The 20,000-nt window shown below is 41.9% G+C and overlaps 1 protein-coding gene across 1 annotated transcript in view; it reads left to right on the top strand.

Annotated features, from left to right (window-relative positions):
• pitpnm3 (PITPNM family member 3) overlaps positions 1-20,000 on the top strand; it is a 106,391-nt gene that overhangs the window by 52,449 nt on the left and 33,942 nt on the right. Inside the window, 2 exon segments of the mRNA XM_049467217.1 lie at positions 8,151-8,221; positions 8,925-9,145. Coding sequence (XP_049323174.1) covers positions 8,151-8,221; positions 8,925-9,145 — 292 coding nt within the window.

Here is a 20,000-nt window from a genome sequence, read left to right as displayed (position 1 = left end):
TAAAATGCAGGTTTTCTGTTCTTGTTTAGTAAATAAAATACTGACATACTGGAGGGAGGTTTACAGCTACAGTCAATCTTCCAGTTCTCTCAGCCAATCACACGCGTTCCTCTCAGATAAACCATGAAATTAAATCGGACCCGGACCATCTAATACCACTGCAGTAAAAGTACTGGACCTCTCGCCGGTGTAAATCTGTGGTGTTTAACTGGTTATTAGCTCTGCTCCCTCAGATCAGTCAGAGCTGGAATTATTCTGCAGAATCAGGTTTATTTATTAATATTTAAATGATTGTGATGTTTGATTTTATCTCTCACTTGATGCTTTGCTTCTCTGAGGTCATAAAAGACTCCCTCACTTTTCTCACCTGAATTAAACCCCTGATCTTGTTTCCAGCTCCTTTTACTAAAATACAAACCAGAGATGCTCTTCAGTTTCCTCTGAGTCTCTTGTTTGACTCCTGGTTTAACATGTGAATTAGAAAGATTATAATCTCATAAATAGTTTATTAAGGGAACATCAATCAGGATTATTACATTTCTCTCTCTCTGTTCTTGTTCTCTATTCATTCTTATGCAGTTTTGGAGACATTAAAACCAGATTTCAGGAGTTTTCTGCACTGTTTATTTTTACTGTTATGTGTGAAAATAAGTTCACAACTGTTAAATTCAATTCAATTCAATTCAATTTATTGTCATTATACTGATACAGAGTTGTACAGTAAAACAAAACACTATTAGACTAGATCTCCAGTGCAGACAAAAACAGTGTAGACAGAGTAAACAGTGCACAGACGACGAGGACGAGTGTGAGGCATTATTCCTGATAATGATTAATCAAATAAACAAAAACTTGTTTTTTTCTAAAATTTTGACAGTGTTTTAAAACATGCAGTGTTTTTACAGAACCGAGCACAAGTCTAGCGCCTCTGCTGGCTGGTTGCAGTATGACGTGTAGCTCTGCTGATAAACAGGCCGTTTGCTTCAATTTGTTTTTCTATATGTTTTTATTAAAACAGATAGTTCTCCCTGTTTTAATACTGGCTCAATGTTTTCCCTCTTAAAAATAAATGTTGTTATGCAGTATCATAGGAAGGCAGCAGTACTCTTATTAATTAGAAGTTATTGACAGTGTGGAAAAGACCATATAATTTTGTAATAAATAATGCAGCTTCTGTTCATTACAGAAGTAAATAGAGCTTAGATGAGGGCAAGTGTTTATAATGTTTGCTGTAGTATCATTTTAAAAAGCTTATTGAAAAAACATCTGATTTCTTCATTTTCTAATTTTCTCTTTTATGTTGCGTTTTTATCCTCTGTGATTTTATTCCCGTCCAGAACGATCATGTAGGTGTTGTTCTGCAGCAGTTCCTCTGTTACAGCATGCACTCAGTAATGAGATTAGACTTCGCAGTTATTCATGATTATATTGCATTTCTTTTGAGGTGTTTATTGCGAAAACTCATATCATGATAAAAATTGAAATACAGTTTATCTTACAGCTCTATTCTAAACACTAGTGAGTAAAATGATCTACCCAACTCCTGAAAAGTCTTTCCTGGCTAAATGTAGTGCTTTGGCTGCACTAATTTGCATAGTGTTACCTTACTTTTCGTTGCTTCACTTGCATGGTTTAATGCTACTACAACCCAACTATGTAATTTGTGGAAGCTCTTCACTGAATCCAGTAGGATGTGTCCATGAAGTCCAGAACTCCCATATGATCAATATGCTGATCGGCTCTAATAAGCTGATATTGAGGGAAGGAATATTGGCAGCAGGTGATCAGAGGACTGCAGTGAAACACCAAGCCTGAGACTGAGAGCTCTCCTTCTGTATTTCTCTTACACACACACACACTCTCTCTCACACACACACACACACACACACACACATACACACACACACACACACACACACACACACACATACACACACACACACTCTCTCTCACACACACACACACACACACACACACACACATACACACACACACACTCTCTCTCACACACACACACTCACACACATACACACACACACTCTCTCACACACACACACACACACACACACACATACACACACACACACTCTCTCTCACACACACACACTCACACACACACACTGGAGTTCAGTAGAAACAGGCAGCAGGCAGTATAATCTGGAGTGCTTTCTAGCAGCTGATTGACGGTGTTTATTCTCCGCAGGGTTAGGCGCTCTGCTGCTCGGGTACTTCACGCTGCCGCGTGCGGTTCTGAATAGCGCTCTGCAGCTGGGCTCCACGGAGACTCTCCAACATCAGGCGGGCGGGACGCTCTGAGCTGCAGCTCCGGCTTTCATTCAGCACAATCGCTCCTCAGAGAGACGCCGTCAGAAAATGAAGCATGAGCTATTTAAAGAGCCGCTGCAGCCGAGCCTGATCTCAGATCAACTCGGGGTTGTCATGACACCCTTACTGAGGAACACACCGGCTTTGGTGGGGGGGGGGAGGTTGGGGTGGTGATGGTGGTGTAGGGGTATTGGGGGTTTGTGGGGGGTTTGGTGTGCAGTGTTTGACTAAGGGAATGAGGCGTAGCTGGTGGATTAAAGCCAATCTGCTGTTTGATTGCCTGAGAGATTATGATGAGATATTTTTGTGTGATATAGTTCTCAGTACAGTATGTAACTACATTCTGTAAAAGTCACTCATAAGAAGTAAGTGGATTTTTAACTGATCTAAAAACAAATATGTATAAAAGCGTAGCTGCAAGTCAATCACAGGACAGAGTGCTTACGAGTAAAATGCCTGTACATGTAATTATGCAGTTTTGTGTGCATATGATTATTGCCTTTTCAAGAAAAGCTGCTCCCTCAGTGAGGTGTATATGTGCATATTTTAATGCGTCTGAGAGGATCTTTCTCATTGGTCATCTCCAGAAAACCATCTTCCTCATTCATTGCAAAGGTCAAAAAATGCAGGTAGATTCATAATAGGCTTCTCTGTTATGCAAATATCAGCGTGGTCAAACTGGAAAAGCATAAGATCACCAGAAACTGCAGGAAAACGAATTACTGACATAAAGTAACTGATAGATTAACAGAACAATAAAAGTGTGGACCAAAAACTACAGATTTATAATGCTAAAAATAAGAAGCAAATACATTATTTACTTTATTTAACCTCATTGTTAATCTGGGGCAGCAATGCTGGGAAACTGCAGGAAAGTGAACAGTGTTTTCTGTAAAGTGTTTTCTGGGTCCTTTCACTGGAAATGATGAGAGAATGATGCATAAATGCATCACAAATAAAAGGGAATATACTGAATATATCTAAATTAGTTTTAACATCTTTTTTGATTATATTCTTATTTTCTGATCATATTGAGGGCTTGCTTCTTCGACTCTGTAGAGATTTTCTGTGGGGTTTTTTTGTGTGTTTTTTTTGGTGTTTTTTTCCTGTGGGTTTTGGTGCCACTCAAGGTTTCTTGCTTTTGCTTTTGTCTTTTCTTGACTTGATTCCATCACAGTAGTTTAAGTGCAGATTTGACTGTATGAAGTAAAGTATGAGCTGCTGCATCAGGACCCTGTGCAGGACTTTTGTCCCGCTGTCTGCACTATCTAACTCAGTCTGCAGTATCAGATCTGTACATCTTACATCAGCTCTCACTCGCTGACCGGGAAGAGTTTAGAACAGCAGGGCAGAGAGAGGACACAGGGCCGTGCAACACCCTGATCCAGGGGAAGAGTGAGAGTGAGGCGAGTGCAGGGAGTGAGCTGAGTGCAGGGAGTGAGCTGAGTGCAGGGAGTGAGAGTGAGGCGAGTGCAGGGAGTGAGAGTGAGCTGAGTGCAGGGAGTGAGAGTGAGCTGAGTGCAGGGAGTGAGAGTGAGGCGAGTGCAGGGAGTGAGAGTGAGGCGAGTGCAGGGAGTGAGCTGAGTGCAGGGAGTGAGAGTGAGCTGAGTGCAGGGAGTGAGAGTGAGGCGAGTGCAGGGAGTGAGCTGAGTGCAGGGAGTGAGCTGAGTGCAGGGAGTGAGAGTGAGGCGAGTGCAGGGAGTGAGCTGAGTGCAGGGAGTGAGAGTGAGGCGAGTGCAGGGAGTGAGCTGAGTGCAGGGAGTGAGAGTGAGCTGAGCGCAGGGAGTGAGCTGAGCGCAGGGAGTGAGGCGAGTGCAGGGAGTGAGAGTGAGGCGAGTGCAGAGAGTGAGAGTGAGGCGAGTGCAGGGAGTGAGAGTGAGCTGAGCGCAGGGAGTGAGGCGAGTGCAGGGAGTGAGAGTGAGCTGAGTGCAGGGAGTGAGAGTGAGGCGAGTGCAGGGAGTGAGAGTGAGGCGAGTGCAGGGAGTGAGAGTGAGCTGAGTGCAGGGAGTGAGAGTGAGCTGAGTGCAGGGAGTGAGAGTGAGCTGAGTGCAGGGAGTGAGAGTGAGGCGAGTGCAGGGAGTGAGAGTGAGGCGAGTGCAGGGAGTGAGAGTGAGCTGAGTGCAGGGAGTGAGAGTGAGCTGAGTGCAGGGAGTGAGAGTGAGCTGAGCGCAGGGAGTGAGGCGAGTGCAGGGAGTGAGAGTGAGGCGAGTGCAGGGAGTGAGAGTGAGGCGAGTGCAGGGAGTGAGAGTGAGGCGAGTGCAGGGAGTGAGAGTGAGCTGAGTGCAGGGAGTGAGAGTGAGCTGAGTGCAGGGAGTGAGAGTGAGCTGAGTGCAGGGAGTGAGAGTGAGGCGAGTGCAGGGAGTGAGAGTGAGCTGAGTGCAGGGAGTGAGAGTGAGGCGAGTGCAGGGAGTGAGAGTGAGCTGAGTGCAGGGAGTGAGAGTGAGGCGAGTGCAGGGAGTGAGAGTGAGGCGAGTGCAGGAAGTGAGAGTGAGCTGAGTGCAGGGAGTGAGAGTGAGGCGAGTGCAGGGAGTGAGAGTGAGCTGAGTGCAGGGAGTGAGAGTGAGGCGAGTGCAGGGAGTGAGAGTGAGGCGAGTGCAGGAAGTGAGAGTGAGGCGAGTGCAGGGAGTGAGAGTGAGCTGAGTGCAGGGAGTGAGAGTGAGTCGAGTGCAGGGAGTGAGAGTGAGCTGAGTGCAGGGAGTGAGCTGAGTGCAGGGAGTGAGAGTGAGGCGAGTGCAGGGAGTGAGAGTGAGCTGAGTGCAGGGAGTGAGGCGAGTGCAGGGAGTGAGAGTGAGGCGAGTGCAGGGAGTGAGAGTGAGCTGAGTGCAGGGAGTGAGAGTGAGGCGAGTGCAGGGAGTGAGAGTGAGCTGAGTGCAGGGAGTGAGAGTGAGGCGAGTGCAGGGAGTGAGAGTGAGGCGAGTGCAGGGAGTGAGAGTGAGGCGAGTGCAGGGAGTGAGAGTGAGGCGAGTGCAGGGAGTGAGAGTGAGGCGAGTGCAGGGAGTGAGAGTGAGCTGAGTGCAGGGAGTGAGAGTGAGCTGAGTGCAGGGAGTGAGAGTGAGGCGAGTGCAGGGAGTGAGAGTGAGCTGAGTGCAGGGAGTGAGGCGAGTGCAGGGAGTGAGAGTGAGGCGAGTGCAGGGAGTGAGAGTGAGCTGAGTGCAGGGAGTGAGAGTGAGCTGAGTGCAGGGAGTGAGAGTGAGGCGAGTGCAGGGAGTGAGAGTGAGCTGAGTGCAGGGAGTGAGCTGAGTGCAGGGAGTGAGAGTGAGGCGAGTGCAGGGAGTGAGAGTGAGCTGAGTGCAGGGAGTGAGGCGAGTGCAGGGAGTGAGAGTGAGGCGAGTGCAGGGAGTGAGAGTGAGCTGAGTGCAGGGAGTGAGAGTGAGGCGAGTGCAGGGAGTGAGAGTGAGCTGAGTGCAGGGAGTGAGCTGAGTGCAGGGAGTGAGAGTGAGGCGAGTGCAGGGAGTGAGAGTGAGCTGAGTGCAGGGAGTGAGGCGAGTGCAGGGAGTGAGAGTGAGGCGAGTGCAGGGAGTGAGAGTGAGCTGAGTGCAGGGAGTGAGAGTGAGGCGAGTGCAGGGAGTGAGAGTGAGCTGAGTGCAGGGAGTGAGAGTGAGGCGAGTGCAGGGAGTGAGAGTGAGGCGAGTGCAGGGAGTGAGAGTGAGCTGAGTGGGGAATTACAGATTTGGAGCAGCATTTCCTAAATCTTCTACACTTTTGAATCGAGCCAATTTAAAATGTCAGAGAACAATAGTGTGATATTTATTTGTTCCCATTTGATTTGAAAAGTAAAGTCTGAAACTTTTTTGGACACTGAATATAAATCCAGGAGACTCTAATGCACGTCATTCAACGTCTCGAACAATCACCAAACAACTCAAATTTCAGCACCTCTAAGGGTGTACTCACACTAGGCCCGTTTTGGTTGAATCGTGCCGGAGCACGGTTCGGCCCCCTCCCCACTCCCCCGCAGGCCTGCACTCACACTGCGCTAAACGATCCGTGCCCGAGCACGCTTTCGTCAACAGGTGACTTTTGTTTTGAAGAACAGTATGCGCGCGCAAAACAATGGAGTTCAGGATTGTACTGTTGTTTTTGTTTCTCTGGAGTCGTTTTGGGCGTGCAAATACGCAACTGAACCAGAGATTCATTGATTGTGCAAAACAACGATTTACTGCTAATCGTGCTGCACGTGTAAGAAGGTTTTTACACAAGCAGCAGACGTCCAGGGAGAAATTTGCAGCTTTACTCGCGGGCTACAATTCACGTTTATCAGTAAGGTAAGAGAGGTACTTGCTATATACATAAATAGTGACCAAAGGAGCGAAACATAAAACTCAAGTAATAATAAAATGTGTTTGTTGTTTAGGACTTGTAGATAGTAGTCCTAATTTATTATGGGTAACACTAACCATTATGGTGCTCTTTAGAACCCTTTTCAAAAATATTATATGCAGAATTGTGTATAACACGTCCTCCGTTTACAGTAGCGTCGCATCACTGACGTCATCTTGATCCGTGCCCGGGCACGGTTTGCGCTCACACTGCATCTGTACCGTGCCCGGGTCCAAGTGAACCGTGCTCGGGCCCACCTCTCCAAGCGGGCCCGGGCACGGTTCAGCGTACCGTGCCCGGGCACGGTTCGGAGCGATCACACTAGCCAAACGAACCGTGCTTTGGGAGGTAACCGTGCCCGGGCACGGTTCGGATTGCCTAGTGTGAGTACTAGTGTGCCTAGTGTGGTTCTACACCGCACCAAATAAATATAAGGAAGAGAAAGCCAATATATTTCCATGGATTTGTCTGCATTTGAATTTGTACAGTGAACTCATGAAGTCAAAACTTAACCAAACACTTCTGATAACAGAGCTCTGAATTTATCTTATCAGTGTTTAATTGATGCCCTGCAGGACATTGTTTTTAACAAAGCAGTTAATAATTTTCAGTTTGTGTTTAGAGTTTTGAGAAACTGAGCAGAGTTTCTAAAAATGCGTTTAAACATTCGGGAAAGACTGTAAATAAAAAGATGTGTTTAAACATTTGACGGGTGCTGAACGTTAAAATGTTACAGACCTTCATTAAATACTTTACATTTACAATCATTGTTTTTTTAATTGTCACAGATTGTTATTGTCTCTGGAGTAATCTCTATCTCTTTTTCTTTCTCTCTTCCCTCCATTCCTCCCCTCCTCTTCTCCTCTCCTCCTCTTCTCCTCTCCTCCTCCTCTCCTCCTCTTCCTCCTCCTCCTCTCCTCCTCCTCCTCTACTCCTCACCTCCTCCTCTCCTCCTCTTCCTCCTCCTCTCCTCCTCCTCCTCCTCTCCTCCTCTTCCTCCTCCTCCTCTCCTCCTCCTTCTCTTCCTCCTCCTCAACTCCTCCTCTTCCTCTCCTCCTCCTCTCCTCCTCTTCCTCCTCCTCCTCTTCCTCCTCCTCCTCTCCTCCTCTTCCTCCTCCTCCTCTCCTCCTCCTCCTCTACTCCTCACCTCCTCCTCCTCTTCCTCCTCCTCCTCTCCTCCTGCTCCTCTCTTCTCCTCCTCTCCTCCTCCTTCTCTTCCTGCTCCTCCTCTCCTCCTCCTCCTCCTCCTCTCCTCCTCCTCTCCTCCTCTTCCTCCTCCTCCTCTTCCTCCTCCTCCTCTCCTCCTCCTCCTCTCTTCTCCTCCTCTCCTCCTCCTTCTCTTCCTCCTCCTCCTCTCCTCCTCCTCCTCCTCCTCTCTTCTCCTCCTCTCCTCCTCCTCCTCTCTTCTCCTCCTCTCCTCCTCCTCCTCCTCCTCTTCCTCCTCCTCCTCCTCTCCTCCTCCTCCTCCTCTCTTCTCTTCCTCTCCTCCTCCTCTCCTGGTTCAGAGAGCTTGTACCGGATTGGTCGGAGCAGATGTGTCCCTCAGTCCAGTCTGGATTGTGCAGAAGATCCTGAGGTAGTGAATCTCAGCTCTTCAGTAAAATGAGGAATCTTCTAGCTGATGCTGCTATAAATCTAACCTGGACTTTTATTTATTATGAGCCTCCGGCTCCAGTAAACACGCCGAGTCCACAGTGCATTTATTCTCACTTTACACTGCAGTCTGTTTGAATCAGGGATCCCTTTTTCACAATCGTTCCTTTTTCCCCCGAATATACTCAATCTACAAAACCATGTTTAACGTTAGATTTTTTTTTACAATGGCCACAGAAGGTGTTATGTATTTTTGCATGGCTTGTTTATTAAAGGGGTAAAAATACATAACATATCTTAGCAGGTGACAGTAGCAGTCTATATAAATAAACAAGGGATATGTTTGTGCTAAGGCTGTATTTCATTCATCATTGCAATGTGTGAACAGTCACTCCCTACAACATGCAAATATCAGCTGCAATCGTAAGGAAAATTCACACTGTTCTCATTTTCATTTACCTATCAATCAAATCAGATAATATATGCCCAATAAATTTTATTTTACTCTAATCTTCAATACATAAAGCACATTTTTGATCAAATATGTCAGATCACTGAAATAATGTTTTGGTTGTTTTGTCAGTGTTTTTCTGATATTGTGGTTATCGTCTTTAATTTGTATTTTTTAAGGTTAAATGTAGTTTTTTTCTGATGTGGTTGTGTGTGTGTGTGCGTGTGTGTATCAGGTGAAGTGTCAGACTCAGGTTCTGGTGCTGGTGGTGCACGGGGGGAATATTCTGGACCCTGCAGGAGGAGACCCCGGGGCGAAGGCGGTGGACGTGAACACTCTGTCCTCAGTAATGGAGAAAGTGTCTCAGGCTCATTTCCAGGCTGCTTCCCAGCATGTGCTGATTAAACTGGTGCCCTGTCCGGCCGTGTGCGCTGAAGCTTTCTCACTCGTCTCCAAGTGAGTCTCAGCACATCTTTAACACCATGCTCAGTTTATTCTGCCTCTGGGAGGTTTTATTTATGCAGGAAAACACATTCATTACAGATTTACAATCTGACAGATTCTGATTCTGAAGCTAAATATAACATTACTAATCATGATTAAATAGTCATTTATAGTGGAGTCATGGTAAAGTGTGATATATTAGCTGTTAATATTATTGTAATAGTCTAATATTAGCTAAAGGTAATTGATTTAATGGTTTAATTATTGGTTTGCATTAATCAGGTGAATTAATAGTGGCTCTTTTATCCTCATGAATCTCATTGGTGGATTATTTCACTGTGTAATAGAGAATATTTAAAGTAAATCTGCTGGTTTATTAAGTTCTTATGAGCAGCTGAATAACAGGTGCTGCTTTTAGACTCGACTGTAACAATAAACATGCAGATATTTAACCTCCAGTATCAGAGTTATAGAGCTGCTCTTTTCTCGTATTCAGAGTGAAGAATAGGAATTTTCAGAGCTCAGCGTGACTCAGCGCTTAAACTGAATGTATTATAAAATAGAGCTCAGCGTTTCACTGCTGCCTCTGTGTTGTGTGTAAATCCCAGCTGTGGTTCTTTACTGAGATCAGCTGAGAGGTTTCTGATGATCCGTCTGAAGCAGTGAGTCTTTAAACTTCAGCTGAGTAAAGTCTGAATCACTGCTGAAGAACTGCAGAAGTGTTTGTAGGTGTTTCTCTGAGTTAAGAGTGTTCTGAAAGAGTGTTGATAACAAGTTTATTTTAAATAGTCCAATTTAGATGAAATAAATAACCGTCAGACTCTCAGAAACATATTAGTGATACAGCAGTATATAATATATAATATAGAATCACCTGATTATAGTTTACTCATATCCTGTATTTCAGCGAGACACAGACATGATGAGTCAGTTACAGGACAGCTGTAGAAACATCACTTTATTAATCCCAGTGGGAAAGTCAGGTATTACAGCAGCGCAATTACAATAAGAGCAAAGAACAATAATCAAAAAGCAAAAAATGATTATAAATGGGATGAGAGATATTGGCTATATAACAGAATAAAGATATAAGATATATAATAAAATACAAAAAATAAATAAAATAAGAGGAAACGTATGATGGTAATTGCAGGTAATTGAGCCGTAATGAATTCCACTACAGGAATATTTAAACCAGTAGTAATAGTGATATTACTATTAACTATAATTGTATGTAAATTGATCCTAAAGTGTTACCTCAGCTTGGGAACACCATTTCTGTATAAGTTGCGAGGTGTTATCTTGTGAGTAAGGTTGAAGACACCGTGTCGTCAGCTGGGGAAAAATCATAGAAGGCATTTCTCAATGAGCTTTAAACAACTTACATTAAAGTTAAAGCAGGAGATCAACGCTCACATCCCGCAGGTCCCGCAGGTCCTGCAATGATCAGCTTTTAGTATTTCCCCCAGAACCACCGATCAATCCACATCTAATACATGTTTATAACTGTGTAATGCTTCAGTATTCAGTGTTTATAATGATCAGTGATAGCTGCTTAAACTTTTGATGGAGTAAAGATCATAATAAGCTAAATAAATAAATAAATAAATAAATGTGAGTGCCGTAGCCTCAGTATCTGCCAGCGTCTCTCCAGCGTCTGGAGATGAAATATTGAACAGGAAATCCTGTAGAAGCAGCAGCTCTGACTTATCATCACATCACAAACAACTATTCCGCTCTATTCCTCTTTATTCCGCTCTATTCCTCTTTATTCCGCTCTATTCCTCTTTATTCCGCTCTATTCCTCTTTATTCCGCTCTATTCCTCTTTATTCCCCTTTATTCCTCTTTATTCCTCTTTATTCCTCTTTATTCCTCTTTATTCCCCTTTATTCCGCTCTATTCCTCTTTATTCCGCTCTATTCCTCTTTATTCCTCTTTATTCCTCTTTATTCCGCTCTATTCCTCTTTATTCCCCTTTATTCTGCTCTATTCCTCTTTATTCCTCTTTATTCCTCTTTATTCCCCTTTATTCCGCTCTATTCCTCTTTATTCCGCTCTATTCCCCTTTATTCCGCTCTATTCCACTTTATTCCTCTTTATTCCTCTTTATTCCGCTCTATTCCTCTTTATTCCCCTTTATTCCTCTTTATTCCTCTTTATTCCCCTTTATTCCGCTCTATTCCTCTTTATTCCGCTCTATTCCTCTTTATTTCCCTTTATTCCGCTCTATTCCTCTTTATTACGCTCTATTCCTCTTTATTCCGCTCTATTCCTCTTTATTCCTCTTTATTCCCCTTTATTCCTCTTTATTACCCTTTATTCCGCTCTATTCCTCTTTATTCCTCTTTATTCCACTCTATTCCTCTTTATTCCACTCTATTCCTCTTTATTCCTCTTTATTCCCCTTTATTCCTCTTTATTCCCCTTTATTCCACTCTATTCCTCTTTATTCCTCTTTATTCCACTCTATTCCTCTTTATTCCGCTCTATTCCTCTTTATTCCCCTTTATTCCGCTCTATTCCTCTTTATTCCTCTTTATTCCCCTTTATTCCGCTCTATTCCTCTTTATTCTTCTTTATTCCTCTTTATTCCGCTCTATTCCTCTTTATTCCCCTTTATTCCTCTTTATTCCTCTTTATTCCTCTTTATTCCCCTTTATTCCGCTCTATTCCTCTTTATTCCGCTCTATTCCTCTTTATTCCTCTTTATTCCTCTTTATTCCGCTCTATTCCTCTTTATTCCCCTTTATTCTGCTCTATTCCTCTTTATTCCTCTTTATTCCTCTTTATTCCCCTTTATTCCGCTCTATTCCTCTTTATTCCGCTCTATTCCCCTTTATTCCGCTCTATTCCACTTTATTCCTCTTTATTCCTCTTTATTCCGCTCTATTCCTCTTTATTCCCCTTTATTCCTCTTTATTCCCCTTTATTCCGCTCTATTCCTCTTTATTCCGCTCTATTCCTCTTTATTCCTCTTTATTCCTCTTTATTCCGCTCTATTCCTCTTTATTCCGCTCTATTCCTCTTTATTCCGCTCTATTCCTCTTTATTCCTCTTTATTCCTCTTTATTCCCCTTTATTCCCCTTTATTCCGCTCTATTCCTCTTTATTCCGCTCTATTCCTCTTTATTCCTCTTTATTCCTCTGGCAGGAAAGTGTTTGTCCTGCAGATTAATGCAGCTGTGGACAGGTGGGTCTCTTCTCCTAGTCTTCATGCTGATTCAGGTGAAACACTGCGGCCGGAGCGGCGAGTCTCCGCTGGTTGGGCTGATCGGCTGCTGGGAGAATAATTTAATGTCCTGCTGAACTCGGCTCTGAAACACCTGTCAGACAGACAGACAGACAGACAGACCAGTGTCTTCTCTGAGCTCCTGTCTGTCCTGCGGGTCTGGAGCAGGTCAGCAGGTCATTCCTGTAAATCAGAAAACAAAAACTCTTTGACTGTTTACAGGTTTGATTTTTCTACACTGATCCTTACTGTTGTTTTTAATTGTTGCCTCATTAAAAGAAAATCTCTTTTTATTTATTTATAGTGTAAAATCATTCTGATCAAACACAAAAACACAGTTGTATTTCTTCTGGTTTTAAGATTTTTGCATAAAACTTAAATAAGAGTAATGGAGATTCAGTAATATCTTTATAATATTTTGTCTGCAGCATTATTCCTGTAGACGAAGCAAAACACTGAAGATTTTTGTCATTTTGTAGTTTAGAACTATTTGTGCTTTGTGTAAATTTTTAATCCTTTTTTCATCACTTGATTCTCTTATGTACACTAATATTCAGTTATGGCAGTAGGGTTCATTCCAAATGATGCTGCAGCAGGACCCGGGGAATCAGAAGCTCAAAACAAGTTTATAAACCCACATCCCATAATCATCTAAAAGAGAAATTAACTGGTTTTCCGATGGTATAAGATTTATTGCTAAGATGCATTTTTACAGCAAAGTTAAAATTTACCAAACAAAAATGTACTTACTTTTTTGCTGTTGTATTTAATATTCTAATAACATTCTCTGTGATTATTAGAATCATCTACAGCTCAGTTCAGAATAATAATTTTTTATATTTTCAGTCTTGAGTGAATGTGTGGAGCTCAGAAACCCAGGACTAACATCATCCAGAAGATTTACTTTATTTCTAGTTGATCTGCAGAAAAATGGAACTTATTTTATTAAACATTGACCCTGTTTACATCTATATCTGTAAAATTTTAATCACATATATTTGCATAAATGTATATATTTACCACATGTATTTAGTAAATGAGTTTCCAGTTAGCTAGTGCTGGTGCTGGTGTTTGAGTTGTACTGGGAGATTATACTGGGTTAATGAATGCATGATTCCATTCACCTCCTGAACTGGTTTGAAAGGTTGGATTTGTACCTGTTTTAAATGTGTCTTGTTGTGTTTACACTAATACAGATATACTCCTAATACTTCAGGTATAAATGAAAACAGTGAGCATCTTATTCCTTCCTGAATTGATACTTAAGTCTTTCCTGAGTTTTAGATGATTTTAAATATCCTGTATTGCTCTGTTTTGAGCCACGTTTTTTTTATGGCGTTTGGGTTTTATGGCGTTTGTGTTTTATGGCGTTTGGGTTTTATGGCGTTTGTGTTTTATGGCGTTTGTGTTTTATGGCGTTTGTGTTTTATGGCGTTTGTGTTTTATGGCGTTTGTGTTTTATGACGTTTGTGTTTTATGGCGTTTGTTGGCGTTTGGGTTTTATGGCGTTTGGGTTTTATGGCGTTTGTGTTTTATGGCGTTTGTGTTTTATGGCGTTTGTGTTTTATGACGTTTGTGTTTTATGGCGTTTGTTGGCCTTTGGGTTTTATGGCGTTTGGGTTTTATGACGTTTGGGTTTTATGGCGTTTGTGTTTTATGACGTTTGTGTTTTATGGCGTTTGTTGGCGTTTGGGTTTTATGCCGTTTGGGTTTTATGGCGTTTGGGTTTTATGGCGTTTGTGTTTTATGGCGTTTGTGTTTTATGGTGTTTGTTTTTTATGGCGTTTGTGTTTTATGGCGTTTGTGTTTTATGGCGTTTGTGTTTTATGGCGTTTGTGTTTTATGGCATTTGGGTTTTATGGCGTTTGGGTTTTATGGCGTTTGGGTTTTATGGCGTTTGTGTTTTATGACGTTTGTGTTTTATGGCGTTTGTTGGCGTTTGGGTTTTATGGCGTTTGGGTTTTATGGCGTTTGGGTTTTATGGCGTTTGTGTTTTATGGCGTTTGTGTTTTATGGCGTTTGTTTTTTATGGCGTTTGTGTTTTATGGCGTTTGTGTTTTATGGCGTTTGTGTTTTATGGCGTTTGTGTTTTATGGCGTTTGTGTTTTATGGCGTTTGTGTTTTATGGCGTTTGTGTTTTATGGCATTTGTGTTTTATGGCGTTTGTGTTTTATGGCGTTTGTGTTTTATGGCGTTTGTGTTTTATGGCGTTTGTGTTTTATGGCGTTTGTGTTTTATGGCGTTTGTGTTTTATGGCGTTTGTGTTTAATGGCGTTTGGGTTTTATGGCGTTTGGGTTTTATGGCGTTTGGGTTTTATGGCGTTTGGGTTTTATGGCGTTTGGGTTTTATGGCGTTTGGGTTTATGGCGTTTGGGTTTTATGGCGTTTGGGTTTTATGGCGTTTGGGTTTTATGGCGTTTGGGTTTATGGCGTTTGGGTTTTATGGCGTTTGGGTTTTATGGCGTTTGGGTTTATGGCGTTTGGGTTTTATGGCGTTTGTGTTTTATGGCGTTTGTGTTTTATGGCGTTTGTGTTTTATGGCGTTTGGGTTTTATGGCGTTTGTGTTTTATGGCGTTTGGGTTTTATGGCGTTTGGGTTTTATGGCGTTTGGGTTTTATGGCGTTTGGGTTTTATGGCGTTTGGGTTTTATGGCGTTTGGGTTTATGGCGTTTGGGTTTTATGGCGTTTGGGTTTTATGGCGTTTGGGTTTTATGGCGTTTGTGTTTTATGGCGTTTGTGTTTTATGGCGTTTGGGTTTTATGGCGTTTGTGTTTTATGGCGTTTGTGTTTTATGGCGTTTGGGTTTTATGGCGTTTGTGTTTTATGGCGTTTGTGTTTAATGGCGTTTGTGTTTTATGGCGTTTGGGTTTATGGCGTTTGGGTTTTATGGCGTTTGTGTTTTATGGCGTTTGTGTTTTATGGCGTTTGTTTTTTATGGCGTTTGGGTTTTATGGCGTTTGGGTTTTATGGCGTTTGTGTTTAATGGCGTTTGTGTTTTATGGCGTTTGGGTTTTATGGCGTTTGGGTTTTATGGCGTTTGGGTTTTATGGCATTTGGGTTTTATGGCGTTTGTGTTTTATGGCGTTTGTGTTTTATGGCGCTTGGGTTTTATGGCGTTTGGGTTTTATGGCGTTTGTGTTTTATGGCGTTTGTGTTTTATGGCGTTTGTGTTTTATGGCGTTTGGGTTTTATGGCGTTTGGGTTTTATGGCGTTTGGGTTTTATGGCGTTTGGGTTTTATGGCGTTTGGGTTTTATGGCGTTTGGGTTTTATGGCGTTTGGGTTTTATGGCGTTTGGGTTTTATCGCGTTTGGGTTTATGGCGTTTGGGTTTTATGGCGTTTGGGTTTTATCGCGTTTGTGTTTTATTGCGTTTGGGTTTATGGCGTTTGGGTTTTATGGCGTTTGGGTTTTATGGCGTTTGTGTTTTATGGCGTTTGGGTTTTATGGCGTTTGTGTTTTATGGCGTTTGTGTTTTATGGCGTTTGTGTTTTATGGCGTTTGGGTTTTATGGCGTTTGGGTTTTATGGCGTTTGTGTTTTATGACGTTTGTGTTTTATGGCGTTTGGGTTTTATGGCGTTTGTGTTTAATGGCGTTTGGGTTTTATGGCGTTTGTGTTTTATGGCGTTTGTGTTTTATGGCGTTTGTGTTTTATGGCGTTTGTGTTTTATGGCGTTTGTGTTTTATGGCGTTTGGGTTTTATGGCGTTTGGGTTTTATGGCGTTTGGGTTTTATGGCGTTTGTGTTTTATGGCGTTTGTGTTTTATGGCGTTTGTGTTTTATGGCGTTTGTGTTTTATGGCGTTTGTGTTTTATGGCGTTTGGGTTTTATGGCGTTTGTGTTTTATGGCGTTTGGGTTTTATGGCGTTTGGGTTTTATGGCGTTTGGGTTTTATGGCGTTTGGGTTTTATGGCGTTTGGGTTTTATGGCGTTTGTGTTTTATGGCGTTTGTGTTTTATGGCGTTTGTGTTTTATGGCGTTTGGGTTTTATGGCGTTTGTGTTTTATGGCGTTTGTTGGCGTTTGGGTTTTATGGCGTTTGGGTTTTATGGCGTTTGGGTTTATGGCGTTTGGGTTTTATGGCGTTTGAGTTTTACGGCGTTTGTGTTTTACGGCGTTTGTGTTTTATGGCGTTTGTGTTTTATGGCGTTTGTGTTTTATGGCGTTTGTGTTTTATGGCGTTTGGGTTTTATGGCGTTTGGGTTTTATGGCGTTTGTGTTTTATGGCGTTTGTGTTTTATGGCGTTTGGGTTTTATGGCGTTTGTGTTTTATGGCGTTTGTGTTTTATGGCGTTTGTGTTTTATGGCGTTTGGGTTTTATGGCGTTTGTGTTTTATGGCGTTTGTTGGCGTTTGGGTTTTATGGCGTTTGGGTTTTATGGCGTTTGTGTTTTATGGCGTTTGGGTTTTATGGCGTTTGTGTTTTATGGCGTTTGTTGGCGTTTGGGTTTTATGGCGTTTGTGTTTTATGGCGTTTGTGTTTTATGGCGTTTGGGTTTTATGGCGTTTGGGTTTTATGGCGTTTGTGTTTTATGGCGTTTGGGTTTTATGGCGTTTGTGTTTTATGGCGTTTGTTGGCGTTTGGGTTTTATGGCGTTTGTGTTTTATGGCGTTTGGGTTTTATGGCGTTTGTGTTTTATGGCGTTTGTTGGCGTTTGGGTTTTATGGCGTTTGGGTTTTATGGCGTTTGGGTTTTATGGCGTTTGGGTTTTATGGCGTTTGAGTTTTACGGCGTTTGTGTTTTACGGCGTTTGTGTTTTATGCCGTTTGTGTTTTATGGCGTTTGTGTTTTATGGCGTTTGTGTTCAAGGGTGTAGGAGCGGGCTTGATATTGGGGGGGACACATTTGCCAATATGAACCCAAGCCCACCCAATAGTTTCCTAGAACAACATTTGTGGAAATTACTTTTAATTAAAAGTAAATTATTATTATAAGGTGATTTTACAACCTAAACATTACATACAACTAAAAATTATGCAAGCAATGTCTGAATTATGTACATATGACAAACTTTTTCAGTTATCACCTAATGTTTAAAATAATATAACAGATTATTATTATTGTTATTATAATAATAATAATAATAATAATAATAATAATTATTATTATTATTATTATTATTATTATTATTATTATTATTATTATTATTGTTATTATTATTATTATTATTATTATTATTATTATTATTATTATTATTATGTATTGGCATGTCAATTCTGTCGTATATTCACATTTTCTCCTGCACTTTTATTTTTTTCTACTGAGAGCTCTTCTTAAGATGGTGTCCTTTTATGTAAAAGAATGTAACTTTACGTTTCATAGAGACTTTTATAAACGTCAGGATATGTGGTCTTACTGTGAAATACAAATGAACAGAAGTCACGTTACAGCAGTGTTTCTCAACCCAGTTCTTATATATTCTACTGCATATTAACACTGCATATTCTAGAGCTTCCTCTGGTGGATATACATGATTAATTTAGGCTCCATAGGGGGCTAAAGGATTTTAACAGGTAAACTCAGTAAATGACTGTTTATTAGCTGATCAGGTGGAAAACACTAGTTTAGGGCAGTGATCAGGGTTAAGTAACTGCTTTAAACTACCAACTTAAAGTACTGTACGAAATTCTGGCGATCATCTACATCCAGCTTCTAGATAACTAGTTAGTTAAATCAATGTTCGTTCATTATAGCTCACAGTAAGTCCTGTAATCCTAAATGAATAAACAGTTTGAAAATTAAAGTGATTAGCTGATCAGGTACAGGGAAACATTACATATATATTTTATTTTTTTCCTTTAACCCTGACTCCCAATCTAGCTAATTCCAAAGATAAGCTTACACACTAACACAGCTGCAGTTTATTAATCACAGTGGGTTTAAACTGTGTGCTGATTCAGAGACGTGTATTTTTAACCAGCTATCAGAAACATATCATCACAGTTTACGTGGTTAGCCTATCGTTACCTTTCTGTTAGTAAAATCTCCGTATATCCAGATCTGTTTTAAAATCAGCTGAAGCTGCTGCGTCCCGATCCCGCTGCTAAATCTCACAGCAAGGGGGCGGGGCTTCCCCAACAGCAAACTGCCTCTGCTCCGCGCGCCGCAAAACCAGCAAGCTGATTGGCTGTTTCTACTGAGAGGCGTGACTTAATACCTGAACCGGCTCCGTGATTGGTCCGGTCTGTCTCCTCATTAATAGTACAGCTGACCTGAGCGAACTGATATCATTTTTGGGGGGGACAAATCCACCTGTTTCTAATATTGGGTGGGACATGTCCCACCCATCCCCCCCGGTTCCTACGCCTATGTTTGTGTATGTTTATGGCGTTTGGGTTTTATGGCGTTTGGGTTTTATGGCGTTTGTGTTTTATGGTGTTTGGGTTTTATGGTGTTTGTGTTTTATGGTGTTTGGGTTTTATGGTGTTTGGGTTTTATGGTGTTTGGCTTTTATGGCGTTTGGGTTTTATGGCGTTTGGGTTTTATGGTGTTTGTGTTTTATGGCGTTTGGGTTTTATGGCGTTTGGGTTTTATGGCGTTTGTGTTTTATGGCGTTTGGGTTTTATGGCGTTTGGGTTTTATGGCGTTTGGGTTTTATGGCGTTTGGGTTTTATGGCGTTTGGGTTTTATGGTGTTTGGGTTTAGTGGGTGTTTTCTGTGTTGTTTGAGAGATTTACGCAGCGTCTGAGAAACGTCCTGCAGAACCTCACAGCATCTATTGAGCTTCTGCTCCAAGAGAAGCTTTCTGACAGCTGCTGTGGAAAGGGTGTGTGGTGTTTAGTGTGTGTTTAGTGTGTGAGACGGGTATAATGAGGGGCTGGAATGGGGGGATCACACAGTGAAGGAGGGAACACAGCAGGAGGAGAGGAGAAGAGAAGGATGCTTTTATTGCAGAAACATGTATTTATTCCAGCAGCTCGATAAAATCCAATTAACTTTTCAGGTAAATAAGCTTCAGTATTGATTTTCTCTCACCGTCGCGCCGCCGGAGACCCGGCCCTGCTGTGGGTCTGTAGCAGCAATAATCTCAGATTTATAACTGGTGGGGTTTGAGAGGAGACACGCTGTTCTGTTATTTTTGGTTCTGATTTTGGGTTTATATTTAGGTTAAGGGGCTTAAGTTTATTATCATTTATTATAATTTATTATCATTTATTGTTTTGGAGCGATAAACAGAGACAAGCAGTGCAACTAAACTGAAAACCAAACACAATTACAGACATGCAATCAATTTCCCATCAAGACATGGTCAAATCCATACAGATCAAAAGTTTTAGAACACCCCTGTAGTTTATTAGTCCAGTAGCTGCAGAGCTGTATGATCCAGACAATCTGCTTTATTATTTTATCTTTATCTATGACTGGTTTGTACTGGTTTTTACTGCAGTTCTTCTGTCAGATTAACTCTAATTCTAAGTCGCAGTTCTTAATCATGTTAATCCATGTGGGTCAGCCAGACGTCTTCCTGTAGCAGTTTTCTCCAGTTTCCAAGAGTCTTTTGAAGGTGTTTTCTAGGTATTTATAGATTCTTAGCTGCACCTTCTTCTCATTTTAGTTTTTGATCTTTTATATACAAACACAAAAATGAAATCCATTGAAAGTTTACAGTTTGGGGTTTTTTGCACATTTAACACTTC

Source organism: Astyanax mexicanus, chromosome 18 (genome assembly GCF_023375975.1).
Source record: "Astyanax mexicanus isolate ESR-SI-001 chromosome 18, AstMex3_surface, whole genome shotgun sequence".
In the NCBI taxonomy this organism is placed as follows: domain Eukaryota; kingdom Metazoa; phylum Chordata; class Actinopteri; order Characiformes; family Acestrorhamphidae; genus Astyanax; species Astyanax mexicanus.
The sequence above is the reverse complement of the archived record's forward strand: the minus strand, read 5'-3'. Positions and strand labels throughout refer to the sequence as shown.